General features: G+C 41.9%; 1 protein-coding gene across 1 annotated transcript; it reads left to right on the top strand.

Annotated features, from left to right (window-relative positions):
* The first annotated feature begins 744 nt into the window (after window positions 1-744).
* On the top strand, window positions 745-7,290 carry MED21 (mediator complex subunit 21). The gene is made up of 4 exons (XM_075051931.1): window positions 745-842; window positions 1,145-1,259; window positions 3,306-3,406; window positions 6,067-7,290. The coding sequence occupies exons 1-4, from the start codon at window positions 801-803 to the stop codon at window positions 6,241-6,243; spliced, it is 435 nt and encodes a 144-aa protein (XP_074908032.1). The 5' UTR covers window positions 745-800; the 3' UTR covers window positions 6,244-7,290.
* Window positions 7,291-21,264: the final 13,974 nt, after the last annotated feature.

Raw genomic sequence — 21,264 nt, 5'->3', positions numbered from 1 at the left:
AACTCCTGGAGGTCTCCAGCCCAGCTGGCCCTTGAACCCGAACTATGGCCAACACTAGAGCAGGTCAGCCACGGTTTTGCCTTGCCTCACCTGAAGACCCATGAGGGCAGCGAGCGCACAGCCTCCCTGGGTGTCCCGTCCCACCTGCCTCGTTCTGCGGGTGTTTCCTAATACTCAGCCTGGCCCTCCCAAGGCCACCCGCCAGCTGTGAAACCCGCCGGTGATCAGGGGAGGTCCCTGGCTGGGGGAAGGCTGACATTGTACCCAGCTTTCAGAGGTAAGAAAGAAGGGATTTAAGTGCTGAATGACGGTCAGCTAGACACCAGACACCTACTGATGGGCACAAATCGGTATTTGTTGCCCAGCCCAGGGGCACAGAGGCCTCTTGCTGGCTCTAGGCCGGATCATTGAGGACGCTACGCTCCTGGCCCTTCACCGCTCCCCATCCGCTAGACATGATGCCGGCTCAGCTCAGGGCAGGAGCAGAGCGTGGAGCGGAGCCGGCGGCAAAGCGACTGTCGTAAGGCAACAGCTGTGCCCTCCGTGGCACACCGGCCTTCTACCGCCGGTCACGCAGGAATTAGGGTAACACGGGAATTAGGTTGCTGCTGCCGCCGCCCGCGGCCCCTCCGCCAGAGCCGAGGCGGCACCGGGCCTCCTCCTGGCCTGCAGGGGGCGCGCCAGGCCCGTCCCGACCCACCGGAAGGAGCCCTGCGCCCCGCCCCGTCCCTCCTCCGCCCACCCAACGCCCAGGCGCCCTATTGGCCGCGCTGGTCGCTGCGCGCTCGGGCGGCGGCGCCATGGCGGATCGGCTAACGCAGCTGCAGGACGCGGTGAACTCGGTGAGGCGGGCGCTGCCCTCTTCTCTCCCCCGACGCCCGTCGTTCTTCTTGCCGGCGGGGAGGGGAGGCTGGTGCTGGGCCACGGCCCCTCCTGCCCCCGCGGCCTCCGCCGCCGCGCCTATGCGCGGGGGTGCGACCCCTCTCCCCGCCGTCCCCTGCTCGCAGCCCCGGGGGCTATCGCTACGGGGGTGTGCGCCCACCTAGCGCCGGGTGGGCCGCTGCGTGGGGTCCGCTGGGATGCAAAATAAAATCGAAATGGCCTTCGTAGCAAAATAAATTAACGACCTCTTTGCCGCCTGCAGCTCGCAGACCAATTCTGTAACGCCATCGGAGTATTGCAGCAGTGTGGACCCCCAGCCTCTTTCAGCAACATTCAGACAGCAATAAACAAAGATCAGCCTGCTAACCCGACAGAAGGCAAGTCTCTCTTTCTGCGTCTCCTAACAAAATGTCAGCGTGTTCTGGTATTGTATGCTCTGTAATACAAAATCTGTACTCTGTTTCACAGAGTTCAGCAAACAATTTCACCAGTAACTGCTGGAGCGACTGAAGTTAGGCCATAAATTGATGCCAGCTGCACTTGCTGCATGACATTGTGATAGCGGAAAAGTAATTTTAAGTGTTAAGTAAGCATTGTGATATACTTCTTGTGCTGGTTGCTTTGCACAGAGATGGTAGCTCTACAGATACAAAGTGTTTTAATAGGACTGGTGCAAGAGGTTGTTAATAAGTTGTCCGTTACTTCCAAGAAGTCTTTTTAGAAAGAATTAGTGTTAGTTTTATGAGTTTAAAATTCTCCACGCCATAAACTTTTGATTATTTGTGTTTCTCTGTGTATCATCTGCTTATATAATTAATCAAGGAATAACATCATGTTGAATCTCCCTGTTGGCATTTGTGGGTTTGATGTTGGCTGCTTTGTTTTGGGGGGTTTGGTTGGGTTTTTTTTGAGAGAAGAGAAACTGATCTAAGACACTGAAATTGGCAAGTGAACTAAAAGTTCTCTCTGATTTGAGTACTTCAGGTTAGTATTTAAATAACCATGTTATTCTAATCCTGAATTTTTTAGTTCTTTTCTCACCCCACCCCTCCTGAGAAAATTTTATATATATATCTTGTATCAGATTAGGTTTGTCTATTAGGATATCAGGGGAGACTGGTTTGGAGCACAGTGATGCGCTTTCTAGGACAGTTGAATATTAGTTCTTTATTGGTCTGTGGTGGTTTGCATTCTGATACTGGAATTAGTTGGAAGAGCCAGCTGAAAGGCTTGTTTCCTTCCTCATCTTAACTGCTGCTGTCCCAGGTGCCAGCATCGGTGTGGTGCCAGGATCCTAGAGGCTTTGTTAAGGTCCTAAAATGGTAGGTCATGACTGACTTCTCTTTTGATTTGTTTTTTTCCTAAAATTCTGAATAAAGTGACTTCAGTAAAATCATATAGCCACATTAGCAATGCTGATAAGGGAAAACAAGACTACCAATTATGTGTCTTTAAAGTCTTAATAAGAAGGCCTTAAAACTCTTTACAGGTAAACTCTGTGGTGACCCCAAATAAGCTTTAAATGGATATATTGGTTTTGTTTGGTGGGGTTTTTTCTAAGTTAAAGTCAAGTGTACCTTTGATAATGTCAACCTCTTCTATAGATTTTTGGCATTAGAAAGTGTTTTCTCTCCTGCATCCGCAAATCATTCATGAACCATGCAATATAAACAAATGCATAAGATCTTAAATTATAAATTGAAACAGGCTGTTACAATATTTTAGCGATAGTAAGGAACTTAATTCAGATTGAATGGATGCAATTCCATATGGAAAGGTTTTGTTTCTGGCTTATGATGCCTTTTACTAAAAGTTCTTCCAATGATATAGCAGCTAAATTAAGGTCTGTTATAACCTTCCAATCCTTTTCCATTTCTCAGGGGCAATTTAACTTTTTCTGTGGCTGAATAGGAATTTTTCTTTTTAAATTAAAAAACCCTAAAATTCTTTCACTAATGATCTGTTGCTTAACATGATTGAAATAATCCATCTATTTGAATCACTATTTTTATGTCGTTTCTAGTGTTCTTTTTTTGTCTAGTGGCAGATTTCGAGGCAAGGATTGAAAAGTTAAATGAGTTTCTAGCTACTTCTCAATACTTAATGTAGTGACTAGGACACTTAATACTGATATTAGTAATTTCTTAATTGTCTAACTGTGATGGGAGTTCTAGCTATTTTCTCATTTGTACAAAGCCCAGCCCTTTGTATAACCAGTTACCTTGTTTAATCTAGGATTGGAATTAAACTACCTTCATCTAACACGGTTGAGTTCCCATCAGTTATGATACTGTTGTTTTCTTCACGCAGGAGAATTTTTAACACCTGCAGACTTCAAGTCTGTAGGATTTTCTATGCTGTGTATATGGAATTGTACTTATTTCTAATAATGTACTGAGTAGGCTGGCTTTTCTTTTTTAAAGAGTACGCCCAACTGTTTGCAGCATTGATTGCACGAACTGCAAAAGATATTGATGTTCTAATAGATTCCCTGCCTAGTGAAGAATCGACGGCAGCTTTGCAGGTAAGAGTGTTCTTGATTAAAATATTAAAACATAACTGAAGGCAAGCTTCTTCCTTTTTTAAAATGCATTTTTTACTCACCAGGTGGTGTTGAAAAATGATTTTAATACAAGCCTGAATTTTTCATGAGGTTAGCTTGTGAGTACTTTATGGGCTTAGCGGAAAACTGAATTTGCATCTAGTTCTAAATAAGATTATACACAGTGAGAATATTTTAAATTTAGTTTTCTGTTAGAATGTTTTTTAAAAAAGTGCTTTTATCATAACACCTCAATCCTGGAAACTGCTACCCCTTTTTTTTTCCCCCCAGCTGTTCAAATACTAATACAACAGATGCAACAGTACTGATGTGCTGGGGGGGGTGGGGGGGGGCGTCCCCTTGGATAATCTTTCACATTCTTTCACTAATTAGGAGCACGTTTCATTTTGTAGCTGCAGGGCCAACACTTTATTGAAGCCTTGTGTTCTTCCACAGTGTTTAGGGTTGTTACAGGGTTTGCAGGGTATCCTTTAAGTTCTCCAGCTCTGTCATAAAACAGTTCTTTCACTTTTCAGTAACAGCGTGTCCTTCTTTGGGCCAGCCAAACTTGGTGCTTTTGTTTCTTGCTCCTTTGCCTTTTAGACTTTAGACCAGAGTTACTCTAGGAGGAGCTTGGGAATGGAAAGCAGGTACTGGCCAGGCAGCTATTAGCAGGTGCAGCCAGTATCACAGCCTCCATTCCCTGCCTCACAGGAGCTGAACTGCTGTGAACAGCTTGTGAGTTCTCTCACAATACTTGTCTGTTTCTCACTTCCAAAAAATGCCTTGGACCCATGATTCAAAGAATGCCACCGTATTGGGGGTTGGGTTGGGGTTTTTTAGCTGTTATTTCTACAGATCTTGCCTATTAAACAGCAGCATTTTTTGTTGTTGTTTTGACTCTTAGCTGCTAGATTTACATCAAGTGTTTTCTTTTTAGAATGCAACAAGGATCCAAAGAGTGCTGTTTCTTTGAGAACCCTGGAACTGCTTTAAGATCACCTGAAGGTTTTACACCTGGGTTGATAATCTGTAACTATTCAAAGGCATTTTACAAAAGACTAATAGTAGAGGTGCCTGCTGGGCCAAATACAAATGACTTAACAGTGACATCACATTTGGTTTTAAACAGAGGAGGTTAAATTTGGAAACGTTGCTAGTCACAGTAATTGCTGAATATACTAATTGGGCCCATTAACACCAGCGTAATTTCATGTAACTGTGTATTTAATAGCTGAAGACAGCTTTCCTGCTGCAGACAAATTACAGGCTTCTTCCGTGATTGAGCAGGGTCTGATGCAGGGAACGTAGGGTGCTCCAGAAAGAGAAGTTGGTTAGCCAGTAGGGGCATGCTTTTCTTAGAAGTGATACTCGGAACAGTTTCTTGCTCTGTTAATGCAGAATCTCATTTCACAAGAATTTCTGGTCTTTTTTGTTTGATGTGGTTTTGAGGCAAGTTAGCTTACTGAGTCTAGTTTTGATTTTTATTTTCTGTTGTTTAATTGATGCAGCATTAAAGATAAATACTATGCCATTCTTTAAAAAAAACTATTTTGAAGGTGCTTCAAACATTGAAATATGCAGTAGAGGTTATGTTGAGAAGTGATGGATAGATACTTGGCTAATAGAGATATACTTAGGCTGATTTTTTTTAATTTTTTTTTTTTTTAATTAAGGCTGTCTTGGTATATGTTTCAAATCTGAGGCTTGTCTTAAAAGGGGCTGTTCTACACTAATGCCTAACGCAATTTACCCGTCCCTTTTGAGTTCCTTTGTGGTGAAGTTGGCAGTACATATTCTACTTATAGAATGTATATGGCTTACCTGCAGTCAACTATTTATCAACTGAGACTGAAGTAATTGAGCTGGATTCTAAATTTCTAACTTTTACCTTTTGCCATCTTCCTTCTCTGACCCTTCCTCCAAGAACTATCAAGTCCTTAATGCATATATTGACCTTCACTAAAGACATCAGTGTTGCAGAACAGAAAGTGAATATGTGGATAGAATTTGCCAGTTAGTTTAAGCGTGACTTCTTAAGGACCTGTATAACTGCTTTAAAAAAATATCAGTTTGAAACTATTTTGTCTTTTCTGTTATCCAGTTAGAACTAGTTTTAGTAGTTTTAAATTTGGTAAATATTTTAAAATATTACAATATTTTGATGTTAAAATGTTTTGTTTCACTAAATTTTGTCTAACTGAAAAGCAGGTTGGTTCTGAAACAATACTGAAGAAAAAAGGTTAAATAATACAGTTTAATCTGAAATATGCTATTTAACAGAAAGGTTTAAATAAGTTATGCTTACATCTTGCTGAGCACCTTTCAGTAAGGGAGTGGGGAGGGGGATAAATACTCACTTCTCATCAAGAAAAGCTGTACTGAGCCAAGAGTTGTAATATGAAAGAAGCTAACATCTCTATTTGGGGGAGCAGTTGTGTTTACTCCATGGGGATATGCACTGTTTTAGGCTGCAACCTATAACGAGTTGCTTTGAAGTTGCTAGTGTGTAATTCAGAGGCTAAAGAGAGAATCTTTCTCTTTTCTAGGGAACACTAACTGTTCCATACACATCCTTTAGTAGCAAAGTAAATTTTGTATTATATTTGAAGATCCGTACTTTTCTCCCTTTTATTTTAAAGGCTGCTAGTCTGTATCGATTAGAAGAAGAAAATCATGAAGCAGCTGCCCGTCTGGAAGAGGTAGTTTATCGTGGGGATATGCTGCTGGAAAAGATACAGAGTGCCCTGGCAGATATCGCCCAGTCACAGCTGAAGACGAGGAGCGGTACGCATAGCCAGCTCCTTCCGGACTCATAGCACCAGGCGGCAGCATGCCCCTGCGAAACCCGGTGGTGGCAAGTCGTGTTGGAAACACAGCTCAGTTCCCACAGGGAGCTCTTGACACCCAGCCTGGCTGTCATGGGACTCTTGTGTGCTCTGATTGTCAGTAACAACGTCTTTTATCAAAGCTCAAACTACAGGTTTTGTGCAAGAAGCGCTTCTACTGTAGAATAGGTGGTTGTGTTCTAGAATTATGTGTCCTGATGTATGTTTCCTTGACTTAAAATACTAATTTTCTGAGCTTTCTTTTCTATTCATAAATATGTCTGATTTCAGTCTTATTTGTTATCTTCATTACACAGGCCTTAGTCCCTAAAGGGAATTCAGACGGAAAATATATTAAGAGTATTTGTGTAATTTGCTCACTCTTAATTTCAAACTTTTATGTTCTTCTTGTATTTTTTGTAAGGCTCAAACACAGACACACTTGAATTTGCCGGAGTTCCATGGAGACAGTGCTAGACAGTGATGTGAATACAGTCGTGGCCATCTGTTTTAATTAACAGAAATGGTAATTAAACATTTGTGTTACTACTCGGCTGGTTTACCACCCTTTACAGAGCAAGTAAAGGGATAAGTAAACTCTTAATGTTTGCAGAGTAAGTGTTCTTGCTATTGGCATCTCATTTAAAAAAAATAAATCTGCAGGTATCTGATATTGGCATTTATTATTGTTCGTAATTCACAAATGGGTCTTCACCTCCATTACTGCCACTGACAAGCTTACTTGCTCATGCCACTTCTCTGCTTCTGCTGAATATTCTGCATTCTCGTGGCAACTGATGAATGCCTCTAAAGCAGACAGTAATAAGGAAGCATTGGATGACTGGGAAGAAATTAGCAATGAGAAAACTGAAAGTAACTTATTACATAATGTTGCTTTTCCGTGTAAGCGGTGGCTGCCACTGTGAATGCTGTGATCGTAAGCAGCAAGAGGCCTGTCATCCCCAGTGTGCTGTAGAGAGTTGTTTGTTTTTATCTTCACACATTGAATCACTGAATAAATTTTTGCTTCTCATCTTAGGACTGTAGAAATACCAGCATCTCTTTATATTTGAAAAAAAAAGAACAAACACCACCAGATAATGTAGGGTTCAGTGCATGAACTTGGAGATGACCTGTTAGTCATTTTCTGGGTTTTTTTGAGTTAGCAGCCTTGCATTACTGTAGGATGCTGTTTATTGCCACATAACATCTGCTCATTTCCTCATCAAAACTACCTACTTCTCTATATGGTGGGCATGGTGGTGTTGGGTTGACGGTTGGACTTTATGATCTTAAAGGTCTTTTCCAACCTAAATGGTTCTATGATTCTATATTGGATATACTGTTATTAACTTGAAAGTTACACATGTTGCTCTTGTGTATAGACAGGTAAGAGCAATTCAAATGTCTTTAGCATGCTGATTCTTAAGGAATTAGATGCAGCTGCTCACTAGACTGCACCTGTGAAAGGAAGAGTATAACATGGCACAGGATACATCTTGTGTACAGCCTGTTTTGGGGATGAAAAAATACAAAGCTGTTCCTACCTGTTACAAATACTAAAACTGAAGTATTTAATCAGACTGGTATTTAATTAAATATTTAATATTATTTTGTCAAATTTGCATATCTGTAGTCATAAATTTAATCTCCTGTTGTGAGGCTCTTGTACGATCCAGATTCTACAGAAGGAAAAACAGTTGGGGAGGTGAACAGGCTACAGCACAGTCCCAGTTCTGTAACGGAATCTTTATCAAGAATAACCGGGCTGTGGCGATTTGCTAAGCTGTCTAAATATGCCTATGTCCTGGGGAGGCTCGAGGGGCCAGATTTTCATTTGAAGTCAGTCACGGGGCCTGTTTTTGGTTTTGTTTTTTTTCTAGAAAAACTGCATCCAGTGCATCTCAAGTTGGTTGGGGGGTGGGGTAGATTTTTGTTGTTGTTGCTTGTTTGCTTTTTAAACTAGTGGACTTTGAAAACTTAGAGTGAAATGTTTGGGCTTTGCTTGTGGATTTCTTTGTTTTGTATTGAGGTGTCTTAATTTGAGATTTTGATGTTGCTGGGAAAGGGGGTAGATCTTCATAGTAGACTCCCTGGTATAGCTTAACATGTTCATCACCTCAAACTTGTTAACTTGGAAACTTTTTGCTGTGGGAGATGGTGTACATCTTCAGTAACAATACAATTCTTTTAATTTCATGTATTTCTATTTTTTGTACTTGGAAACAGCTGTATTTCTGCAGCCTGGCACTGCCTAACTGTAGAAGCTTTTTCTTTTAGTTGCTGTTTATTTGAATATGCTAGCCCACTTTATGTTAAAATGTGTATTGGTATCACACAGTTAATTACACTTAGAAGTAAACCTTAACCAGAGGTATAAGCTCCCTAGTAAGTATGTTTGGTTTTTCAGGTACTTTACCTTTGTCTAGTTCAGTGAATATTGCCAATTTAATAGAGATGCAGTTTGCGATACAGTTAAAAACAAGTAACACAGTAAAGCAAGAGAGCCAAAATTGCTCTTTTTTGCCTTGATAAATAATGTAATGTAATGTTTTGGTGAGTGAGTAGTACTGTAAGATGCATGACCTCACTAGTTCTTGTATGTTGTGTTGCTGGCCTAGCTGTTGTAAATCTTTACCTGCTCTTTTACAGTCTGCAGCTCAGCCAGTAAGTTTGTATATCTTTTGTTGGGCTCTGAGACAAAGAAGGGGGAAAAATGCCAATTTGCTACAGCTGTCTAACGGACAAAGCATTAGATTGGGGCTTGGAGATGCGGATTCCTTTCCACTTTATCATAGATGTGCTGATTTGTCCAGCCCTTGCTGTTGGGGTTTAAACATCTCTGTTTAAAAAGCAGCGTGTAATGGTAGTGATCTCCGTAGGAGGGTACTCGTGCAAGAATTGTAGGGCATGCAGGATTACTGTGTCTGTACTATTTAGCACCCCAACTTCCAGTACAAATAAAAAAAAAAGAGGAGGGGAGGCAAATGTCTTTCAAAAAAGGCATTTTATTTTCCTTGAGAAGTCTTGACTGCCTCCAAACTTTTCATACTGAAGAGAGGAAGGGTAGGAGAGAGAGAAAAAACCCCTTCATAACAGCTTCTAACAAACATATCAGGTTACCTGCGAGAGAGCTGTAAAAGGAAGCTTTGGTTGAGACAAGACAATAAATGGAGGTAAAGCATCATGGGAAGAAAACAAAAGTATTGAGCAAGATATAAAATGGTTCTGCATATTATGCTGGACAAGGAGTACTGCCCAGTGAACAAACTGTGCTTTGAAGAAAGATAGCACAGAGCATAATGGAAAATTCCATTGAAAAACAATCTCAACCACTTCAAATGAGCAGGAGCATTTCATGCTGAGAATCCATATAGCCCACTGGCAAAGATGTTGGAATCAATTTAGTAAATATAAGTGGCTGATCAAAGCCTAGTATTCTTTACTATAAACAACCATGCTCAGAGGAAAGGAACATGTCGCAGCAGCTGTTCTCACTTTCAGATACAAGAATAGGGAGGAATTTGTACACTTGTTTTTAAAGATACTGGGAAAAGTGCATTAACAATGTTTTAGCTTCTTGTCTTTTATGAAGTTAATCCTAGCTTGCTGTTGCAGATGATCTTTGGATATCTGGGAGCTTCTGTTTTGTGTGGCATTGGGAGGGTGTCCTGGCCATCCCCACAGAATTGATATCAAAGGATTTGAGGAGTTTGCAACATTACAGGCCAGCGACTGCCTGGTTGGGGAGCAGCTCTGCTCAAATGGACCGAGGGGTCTTGGCAGACAGCAGGCTGAATGTGAGCCAGCAGCTGGCCCTGGCAATAAAAAAGGCCAACAGCATCCTGGGCTGTATTAGTGGGATCACAGCCAGCAGATCAAGGAAGGTGATTGCTTCCCTCTGCTCAGCATGTGTTAGACTGCATCTGGAACACTCTGGACAGTTTTGGGCTCCCAACATCAGAAAGATGTTGATAAACTGTAAGTTCAGCAGAAGGCCACCACAATGGCATGGGCTGGAGCATCTCCCTCTTCAGGAGAGGCTGAAGGAGCTAGGCTGGGAGAAGAGATGGTTTTGGGGACACCTAACAGCAGCCTGCCCATACCTGTGGGAAGGTTACAGAGAAGTTGGGGCCAGGCTCTTCACAGTGGTGCATGGCAGAAGAATGATGGGTGGTGGACATAAATTGAAACAACAGAGGTTCAGACTGGTCACAAGGAAAAGCTTTTTCAACATTAGGACAATTAAGTTTTAGAACATGGTCCTCAGAGAAGCTGGATATCTGGAAGGTTTTTCAAGACTTGGCTGGATAAAGCTCTGAGCAACCTCAACTGACCACACAGCTGACCCACCTTTGAGCAGGAGGTTGAACTAGACACCTCTGGAGGTCCCTTCTGACCTGAATGATCCTGTGGGTACTAGACACATTAATGGTTTCAGAAAGAACCAAGAAAGTATTAAGGAATGTTGTTGTCCCCTTTCTAGAAAGGCAGATTTGGAGGACAGAAAACTTAAGATATCTGGTATCAGCCTCATTCTTATTGATGAGATTTTGTGATGTAGGTCTTTGCACTGGTTGGCCATTGAGGTGACCTTATGTGTGGTGTGAAATTCCATGCTGTAGTGACCCACGTTTCCAACAGGTGCCCTTGGAGAGTGTGATATGCAAAATCCACATCCTACACTTAGAGAAAATTGATCTGTCAGATGATGCTGACTCGCTATTAGACAAAGGCAGACTCCTCTAAAGAAAGAAATTGTATTTGTGTTTTATATAGCTTGTTAGGTAGTCTTACATAAGAAATAATGAAAGCCCTATTTTCAGGCACCAAACCTGAGATTAGAGCAGAAGTTTTATTCTAGCTTTTTCTTTCAAGTCTGTGGAAGAATGTTTGAATGACTTTTATTAAGAACAAATTGTTGATTGACAGGACCTTTTTACCTCCAACCCATAGGATTATGTTCTAGCAAAAAAGGGCACTGAAAACAAAGTTTGCAAATGAAGTATTTTTTTCATGCTTCAAATACATCAGCCACTTGTATTTTACGTGCTTGCAATGAGCAGCATCTGTGGTGGAAATGATCCTCCAGAAGTTTTTATCTCTTTTAATATAGTTAGTGTAACATGCTTTGTAGGAGTGTAGCTTCAAAATTATTACATGCTGGTTTTGCACACTTATGTGCAGGTTTTGTGTTTATTTTTGTTTCTTGGAAAGCTTTGTAGGAAATCTTGCTTGTTCATGGTAGCTAAAAAGCAGACCAGGAATTTTATATTCTTGCTGCTGCTGTACTCAACCAGTATAGCCAAGTAGCCAAGCACATTCAACTCCTGCTCTAAGCACAAAAGGTCTATCTATTTTATAACTGTTTAGACTGTCACCATGTTTATTCTGAATTTCTGTTTATAGGTAGCACTCAGGTAGCATAGCACAACAGTACAAACAGATCTTCCCCCTGATCTATTTTAAGTTGATATTTACTTACTATAAATATTACCAGGGTCTGGGATTTAGTCTCTTTAGCTTTATACACTTCACTGAAGGTCTAAATGAATTAATTTTGTGAAGTGGAAATTTGTAGCTGAGTAGGGACTATGCAATTTTGCTGCAAAACATCCTTTCTCCACCCTGCCCACTTAAAGAGAAAATTGAAATAGAAGCCCTCTTTCAGAAAACAACGTACTTCATTCTATGGCTGTGTGGGAAAGTAACTGACTACACATTGACGCTCCACGAGTGCTAGAGAAAAATCATAATTGTGTTCCCAAGTCATGATCCAGGGAGAGAAGCCATATTCCTAAAAAGGACACCTTTGAAGCCAAGAGCTCAAAAGAAGAGGGCTCTTGCACCAAGACCGTACTAAGATTGTGGAGGTGGGGCTTCCGCAGGTGTCTGCAGAATGGTGAATAGGAAGAAGTAACAGTCTGTTTGCTTGGTGCCTTCAGTTGGGAAAAACAGGGGAACACAAATTTTATTTCAGTGCTGAAGAAGAGGGATGTTAAAAGAAAAATGTCAGGACAGTCAGGATACAAATACAGTTCCTTCTCTCTGCTTCCTTTCCAGAGGTATCAGAAAAAGGGTGGGTTCTGTTAACAGCCTGTCATTTTATTTTGAATGCTCAAGTTGAGAAATACTCCACATAAGCAAGTATTAGTTTTGAAAACTGCGCAGTTTTCAGATTCTGTGGTTAGATAAACCTCTCTGCATGTGGCAGTAAGCACTCTGTGTGTTTAATGAACCTGGGGCTGAAAGGGGAGCTTTAACAAAGGAGGTTTTCACTCGGTGGTGTTTTAAAAATTGCAGTAAGCTGCTGTCAGAAAGCTTTCTCTTGTGCAGGGATGCAGTGAGGGTGCAATAATTTATCCAACTTCTGCTGTAAAAAAGCCAGCAGAATTGCCCAGCCATTGTCAAATGGCATTTGATGGACAGGAAGCAGACCCTTTATTTCAGTGGGACTATATGTGTGTGCAAAGCTAAGGAAGCATCCTAACTGTCCTAGGCACAGTAAAGCGGAGCATGTGCCTCTCTGTACATTTACTGTGTTTGTTATTTATAAAGGAAGGGGCACAGTGTAAAATGATGGAAGGGAAACACTGCAGTGAAGAAGAAAAAACATTTTAGATGACTTCAAGGGCAGTGAGTGAGTCTATAATGTCCACCTAGCATGGGACCTCCTGGTGAGGTACCTCCTCTGTCATGGGACTCCCACTATGTGGCTTTCCCTACGGCAGCACAGTGAGGGTTGGAGCTGCAGCGTGGACATGCCTTTAGCCTCATGAATGTAGAAGCCGAGTCACGCCTAAATTGAATTCCTAAAGGATGCACAATGTGGTCCTCCTTCCCCAAAAGTCAGAGTTTGAATGTAAAATTATGCAACTGGTTAAAATTACACTGTTTTAATTTGTACTGTGGGAGCCAGCTATGAAAAGGTGCCTACAGTTGATCTGGGTGTTATGTTCCAGCTTGCTTTAGGCATCCAAGAGCCCAAACCGTGCTGCTCTAGTAGTCACTGTTAGCAAAGGAGAGCTGAAGTTCCTAGGTGCTACAAAAGTCCTGAGACTTTCAGTGTGTCAGACAGAGGTACAAGGAGTGCAGAGTGGGACCTGCCCTCGCTGATGCTGACCAACGACAAGGGGAATCCCTCGTGTGACTCCAGCAAGCTGTGGAGGCAGCCCCTGATGTGCTTAGAGGGAGTGAAATCCTCTAACGAGGCAGAATTAGCAGCTCTGACTTGTTTTGGTGTGCTCAAGCATGCAAAGCGTAATTCTACCTGTTGCATTACTACTTCTCAGCCAAGAACAATTGTGTTTGTTTTGCTATCTTGCTTCCTCTCCAGGTATTTTGCAGCAGCTGCAGGTGAATGAGTATACAGCCACATTCAGCTGTGTGGTTCCTTCCACCTGGTCTGTAATTGACCAGTTAAAAGTAATTAATCCCTGCCAGCCTGTCTAACAGGAGAGGGAATTCAGGTGGTAAGGCATGCTAAAAGGCAGTGTTTTAACCTTAGGTGGAGCTGGGGAGTAAGGGATCAATTTTCACAAAAGTTGTGTCGTGAGCTTGTACTTATGATTTAAGAAAATTGCTAGGCATCTGTAGATGCCAGTATTCTTTAACCATGTAACTTGTTATTTATTTAATATTTTTCATATATAATTGTCTGTTGTGTAACAGTGGATATTGACCTCATCTGAAGTCCTGACTTTGGGCTTTGGAGTAAACCGTAAATGGATAGGCTAAAATGTAAAAAACCCCGTATTTATTCCAGGTAAACTGTATGAGGAAGAATCCTATGGAGCAGCATCAGAAACGAATCTGATCAGTTAGGGTAATTAAGTGATAGTATTTACCACAGTAAAAGAAAGATTATGCTCATACTCTGCACAGCTCTTTATGCTTGATTGCTGCCAGAATAAAGCTGCAATAACATAACTTCTCAAATAATTAAGTTCAAGTGTAAACAGGTTGTAGTCTGCCTTGTAAAGGGAACTTGTGGTTCATTTCTGTTGATAACATCTGACACTGAGGTGTGGCAACTGAACTTCAGCAGTTAACTGTACACTTTCCAGACTTACCCTGTCTTCAGACCAAGTCGTGTTATGATTTATGGCTTTTCAAAAAGTGATGGTTTTCTTCAACCCAACTGTGAACACAGCTAGAGATGGGTGGGGTGCATGAATGTTGCAGCTTGCTTTGAAAACTCCCTGGTGCTGCATTGGTATGTCTGAACCACAGGTTCAGGCTTAGACTGATGCTGAAATTTAAGTTCAGGAAGACATCATCCCTAGTCTTAGTGACAGGGATTGTTAAAATTGTTTCTTACCTCTTTATGGCATGGAACTGGATTATTTCTTAGGATGATCCAGGCACTTAATCTAACAAGTTTCTTACTACTATGGGGAATGGGTACCTTAACAGTGCCCTTGATCACTTGTACCTGTGGTACTCTAGTTTTGTGGCTCTTGGTCTTTGGTGCTGTGGCCTTGTGGTGTGAGATGCTGTTCTGTGGTTTCAGTGCTTGGGGTTGTGTGACTGGATGCTTCTGAACTAAATACCGTGCGGTTGTGTGCAATTAGTCTTGCTCACCTTGGCAGCCCTTTTCATTTTCATCCTATGTTTAGTCCTTATTATGGTACTTCCGATCTAACCTACGCACAAAACCTGACCTCTGTGGTGTTAACAGTCTGTCGCAGAGATGTATTACAATACCCCACTGAAGTCAAGGGAACGTCCTTTCCCAAAAATGGGAGTGCGGGACTGCACTGCAGAATTCTTAATTCTCTCTTTTACTTATGATTCATAATCCTGACGTACTCAGGAACTCCTATACCAGACACAATAGAGCCAGCTGTTGCACTTGCCAGAAATACATTGTTCTGGTATTTTAACCCTCCATAAACCTATGCTGAGGAGAGAAATGTGTCAGAATTGGTTGCGAGGAGGCACCCTTCCTTGTGACCACCCTGGGCTGTCCCCAGAAGCTGGATTCTTTTCTTTCAAAATCTTCAGGTCCGTCTTCTAGTCTAGAAGAACAGCATTTTGAAGTAAAAGAGTCTATAGTAGAGACTGTGTTTAAACTGTTTGTGGTCACTTTTGCTACAGTTTTCAGGGGATACCCTATGCACCACTCTGTAAAACATCCTTGAGGTCACATGCCAGGCTTTTCTCTCAAAGGTGTTTCATCTCGCCTGGAATCACTCAAATTGTCATTAATCCAGAAAGGCAGATTGAGAATGCGTAGATGTGGCTCATACTCTAGTATGAGTCAACATACCCAAGGGGAGGAGGAAAGACGCAGCTTCCAGTCCTTGCACAAATGAATACACAGAGTAAAAGTGTTCCATCAAGAAAAGGGATGCAAAGATTCACCGCTCCAGAACAGTCTGTAATCCTAAAGTTAAGGCTCTGTACTGTAAGGTAAGTAGCCAAAGTTCAAATCTCAAATCCTCTCAGTCAAAATGGATCAATATAATACATAGTAAACTTTGGGGCTAGCTAGGGACTTAGGATGTACAAGGATAAGATTGCTGTGTGGGATGGAAAGGGCAGGAAATAAGTATTGCAGCAAGAAAATGGGGATTTAGTAGTCCCTTGTTGATAATCAAACTCTTGAATAACCCATTTAGTTGAATTGTGTGTCCCAACATGTGAAATATCTGCTTAGCATCTTGCAACAGGAGACACATTCATTCTGAACTGGAATAAAGAGACAGAGAATTATTTTTTGTCACTCAGGTGAAATAGCCAAGTACGGCTGTGACTACCTCTGCTATTTGCTTTGCTAAAGTTCCACTTGCTTTTTCTCTGATATAAGGTTTTCATACAAGGGACTGTCCTGTCAACTTGATTTCATGGTTCCCTGGCAAGTCAAAATAAATGTAATTAAATATTAAGGAACTGGGCAAGCAACAATGGAATAAATACCACAGGTCCTATACAGATCTTGGGGCGAGATTAGTTTGACTGTATTTAACAGATGTATACTGTTTACCTGATGAAAAAGGTATACTTTGTATTGCCTTCTTTTGGTAATTTGTAAGTTGAATTATTTTTTTAAGTAATTGCTATAAAGACAGGTCTTAAAACAAACTGCTCTTGTTATCCACAAAGAAGGAAGAATGCAAGCATTCTTCTGGCACCGATACCCCATCTGGAGGGACAGGTGTTATTCTTTGTCCATTTAAACCCAGCATTTTGCCTCAGAGCAGTAGGAAGGGATTTCCCTTGTGTCCTTCGTTACGGTGGCTTTAAGTAGATCTACCCAATGAACCATGTTACAACTTCATTTCATGCTGGCCACCAGATGAAATGCCATTGGCTTTGGACAAAACTGGCCTTTTTTACTGTGGAGGTTAGCAAATGCAATGCGGATGCCATGTTGAAGGATGGTGCAAGCCAATCAAGCGACAAATCAGTTGAGTTCCCTGATGCAGACAGGGTGTGAGTCTCCACCGTGTGCCAGCTGTCCCTGCAGTGTGACAGGGTAAAAGGACCAGGGAAGGACTAGGGCCTACCGTAATTCAGCGGGAGTTTAATGGGGCAGGTCTGTCCCTTTGCCACTGGGAATAGATGCACGAGGGTCACCAAAGCTGCAGTGTGCTTTGGATGTTAGACTAAAGTATGAAACCTGTATTTTTAAAGAGTTTCCTGTCTGATGCTGATTTTCTCCCCCATCCCTGCCCAGTCAGTGAGGTGCCACCAGCTCGCTGACAGCACAATAATACTGCAAAAACAGTGAAACAATTTAATCAGGTTTTTAAAACCTGCATGCCTTAATATTGCAAATGATTGAGGTATACAATAAATTAACATTACAAAATGTGAATAGGTTGGGGGGGGGGGGGGAAGCCTGGGTAACTGAAAGGTTGAGAGAACCAGAATATGTCAACAACATGCTTTAATTACTTTTTGTATTAGTGCCTCTGTCGCTGCTACAGCTTTCAGAAAACTAGCTCTGTAACTGTCTCTATTTGGAGGAAGAAAAAGCAGTCTAGGCTGACTCACAGGTGTCTGGAAAGGCCAGAATACTTGTCTCCTTGCATGTTTCATCATGGCATTTTCAATAAATTATTGTAGAATGATGTCACCCGAGGAAAATGTCATCCCACAAGAACTGCCCACAAGTTTGCCTTTATTAAGAAGGTTGAATAGTTCAGTTTGTGTTAATGGTTAAACTAACCAGACATTTCTCAGTAATCACAACATTTTCATTAGCGTCTTTTTGGAGAGGCAGTGGGACAGGGGTTTTGTGGACTTATGTCATTCCCAAGTCTGCTTTGTTTACTTATCACAAAGGCTTGTAGATACCTACTTTGGCATATCAATGTTAAAAATAGCTTCAGGTGCTGAGCAAGGAGATGAATAATCACATTTGAAAGACTTCAGGGAGTTCTCAGATTCACTCCACAGACATTCAGATAGATACAGTTCTTGTCTCTCTTAAGGGTAGGCTGGCTTGACCTAAATACTCATGTAACAGACTTTAACTAGGAAGCTACTAGAAACAGCTAGCTAGATTTGGTAGCTAATTAAAGTAAATAAACAAAGAACAGTTAATAGAAAACAAAAGGTGAACATTGTGTGCAATGTATTGTTATTGAGTCCCACGGTCACTATATCATCCTTTAAAAACTTCTCTCCGCTTAAGGCTGATTTTATGCTGCCTAAGAACCAGCGTGGGTGTCTATATGGAAGAGAATCTGGTACCCTTTACTTCTGGTCAGTGAATTATGTGCTTGTCCTTTGCCTCCTGGGGCCATACCCTGATGGGTTAAGGCTATTTACAGACTCATGAGAAATAGACTCAAATATTTCTAAATGCTCTCCAACCACTCTGAAAAAGAATATGATTATTCTAAGCTGCAGTATGTAATTAAAGCAAAATTATTCTGAATGTCAGAAGATGGGAGACAGAGGGAGAAGAGGAACTCACTGATAGATGACAAACATAATACAATACTGCAGACATCACATAACTGCTTGTTAACCTATTCTTTCTGCATCTTATCTCTTTGACCCATTGTCCCTTCTACTTAATTTGAGTTTAAGCTAAGGCAACTGGATTCACCACCTTCATCTCTTGGCAGAGAGACCCGTGAATGCTCCCCTTCAACCCGGCCTTTCCTACATCAACTCTGCAAAGCGTTTCTTTACATCCCATTTTTGCCTGGTTTCAATATATTTCTACCAGTCTGTAGGTGTCTGACATTTGCTGTTTGTTGTCTGCCAATCTCTAGTGGTACCCTCACCCTGTCACCTCCCTGTGCTCCCTCAAAGGCTCTCTGGCCACAGGGACCTGGCACAGCAATCCTCCCAAAACCCATCAGCCTCACAGCTGGCTCTGCTGCTCAAAACCCCTTCATGCTGCTATGTAAGCAGTGCTTTCTGCAGAAAAAAACTGAGCTGCTGTGTGAGGAGAGAGAATGTGTAATCACGGGCTTCCAGAGGAGATCGGAAACATGTTGGCTACAGGCTTTATCATGGCTATTGTCAAGGTTTGGGGAGGGGGATTCTTTGCTAAAGGGATTTGGAGAAAGAAAGAAAAGAGTAAGAAAATAATTTTGATCTTCATCCCTCTCCCCACATCCTTCCTCTTTTTTTTTTTTTCCTCCCTTATAAATACTTATATTTGCTTGTGAATGTCCAGGTTTCTGTAAGCTTGTAGTTCCCTCCCAGCCAGCATAAATGCTGTGTGTGCAGTGGGTTATGGGGTGACAGTGATTTAAAACTGCTTTAAAATATTATTGAGGAGCTCTGTCCCCCCTGTGATTTTAGGCACAGTATTTTCCAGGTGGCATTGCTGGTCTTAAATAGTAAGCAAGCAATTTGCTGAACTTTTTAAAGTAACTCTGGCTTTTTTCACGATACAAAAATAAGCCTGCCTTGACCTATTTTGAACTCATTTCTTAAGAACACAATCTCAGTTGATGTTGGAGGTTTCCAAAACCTTTCAGGAAGCATTTTAAGTACAGTGCATTAGATTTAGCCTTCTTTATGGCCCTGATTCAGCACTTATGTATGGGCCACAACCTGATGTGTTAGTTAAACACCGTTTGTTCCAAGTTATGCATGTTCTGACCTGCCTCTGATGGGAAGCAATGGATCAGCCTTCTCATCATGCTCCCTGTCTGCCCCTGGACTTACTGGAGAAATTAATGATCCAAGCAAGGGACTAAATCAATTGAATCCAACCTATAGACTTCTTTAGAGAATGCTAGTGTCAGCTGAAGCTGTTGTAGCCAGCTCGCTTTATTGGCCCATGCACGCTATGCAGTAAAACACTTAGTAGTGACACAAGCTTGAACAAAAATGCCAGACCCTAGCATCCCCAAACACCATGGGAGACTGGATCCAAGCCTGCCTTTAATGCACCCAGCTTTCCCTGGGCATTGACTGAATCCCTTAATCACTCTGCTGGAGAAACTCCTCTGCTGGAGGAGCAGAGAGTGCCTTAGTAAGAGCACTATAGAAACAGGTGGTTCCTGCCCCCTGTCGTGGTTTAACCCCAGCCAGCAACTAAGCACCACGCAGCCACTCACTCACTCCCCCCCACCCAGTGGGATGGGGGAGAAAATCAGGAAAAGAAGTAAAACTCGTGGGTTGAGATAAGAACGGTTTAATAGAACAGAAAAGAAGAAACTAATAATGATAATGATAACACTAATAAAATGACAGCAGTAGTAATAAAAGGATTGAAATGTACAAATGATGTGCAGGGCAATTGCTCACCACCCGCCGACCGACACCCAGCCAGTCCCCGAGCGGCAAATCCCTGCCCCCCCCTTCCCCGTTCCTAAACTAGATGGGACGTCACATGGTATGGAATACACCGTTGGCCAGTTTGGGTCAGGTGCCCTGGCTGGGCATGAGAAGCTGAAAAATCCTTGACTATAGTCTAAACACTGCTGAGCAACAACTGAAAACATCAGTGTTATCAGCATTCTTCACGTACTGAACTCAAAACATAGCACTGTACCAGCTACTAGGAAGACAGTTAACTCTATCCCAGCTGAAACCAGGACACCCCCCCAAAGGAAGCTGCCATAGGATTGTTTATCATATCATAGGATCGTTTAGTTTGGAAAAGACCTTTAGGATCATCGAGTCCACCATGGTGTTGTCACCAGTGGCCTAAGGCTGTTGGCCACTTCCAAAATCCAGCATTTTGGTACCTGAATCTGGAATGGGCAAGCCCGAATGTATGTGGTCAAGTGCTCTTTAGACTCGAGTGACACATTTCTGCACATAGTAAAGGCTCTTCTTGTAAAGTATTACACACAGTTATTATGGGTTTTGATCCATCAAGCAATAGGTAAGTCAGGGATGAAACCTGAAGTAAAACATGAAGTAATGAGTTAACTCCTAAGCACGTTTTTCAGCTTTTATCCCTAAAAATTCAAATCCCCTCCTATAGCTCTGTGCATATAAATATGTATACAGGCACACATACCCCCTACATATAACATTTGTCTATGAACACAACCTTGAAGCTATATTCAACATTTTCATATTATTCTACGTGCTACTGAAAGATAAAATGTTAAAAGATACCCAAGGAAATTATAACGGTCAGGGATCATCTCACTGTCCCACCACTTGCATTCTCACAATTATGATAAATTCCTCTGTGTTGTGCCAGCAAAAGACAGAATAAGTGAGGACCACATATCACTGAGGCTCCACTGATTGTCATCTCATCTCCTGCCCCCCCCTCCCCCCATCTCTTTTCTTAGATCCTCCTCCTCTTGTGTTTTTTTCCCCCCTTCCCACTTGTCTCCTCACAGGATATGAGTAACTGCTACTGAACTCAAACCGAGTTACTCACTTCCTCCGTCAGGGAACTCGTATCCCTAAAGTATACACTCTGCAGAATCACACAAACATTTGCATGCCTGCTCCAGAATGGAATGAGCTCTGAGAGAACAGCCTTGTAAGGTTTCTAGCACTTCATGGCTTGAATCGGGTGGGAAAACCCTCCAAAATGCTGCTCATGAACTATTTTTGTGTATGAAGAAT

This window comes from Buteo buteo, chromosome 19 (genome assembly GCF_964188355.1).
Source record: "Buteo buteo chromosome 19, bButBut1.hap1.1, whole genome shotgun sequence".
NCBI classification, from domain to species: domain Eukaryota; kingdom Metazoa; phylum Chordata; class Aves; order Accipitriformes; family Accipitridae; genus Buteo; species Buteo buteo.
This window is presented reverse-complemented; position numbering and strand designations above follow the sequence as displayed.

Excerpts from the sequence above, each read along its gene's own strand:
- MED21 (XM_075051931.1), top strand. The coding sequence starts at position 801 with ATGGCGGATCGGCTAACGCAGCTGCAGGACGCGGTGAACTCG. Across the intron at positions 843-1,144 it reads TGCAGGACGCGGTGAACTCG|CTCGCAGACCAATTCTGTAA; the intron begins GTGAGGCGGGCG and ends TGCCGCCTGCAG. Across the intron at positions 1,260-3,305 it reads GCCTGCTAACCCGACAGAAG|AGTACGCCCAACTGTTTGCA; the intron begins GCAAGTCTCTCT and ends TCTTTTTTAAAG.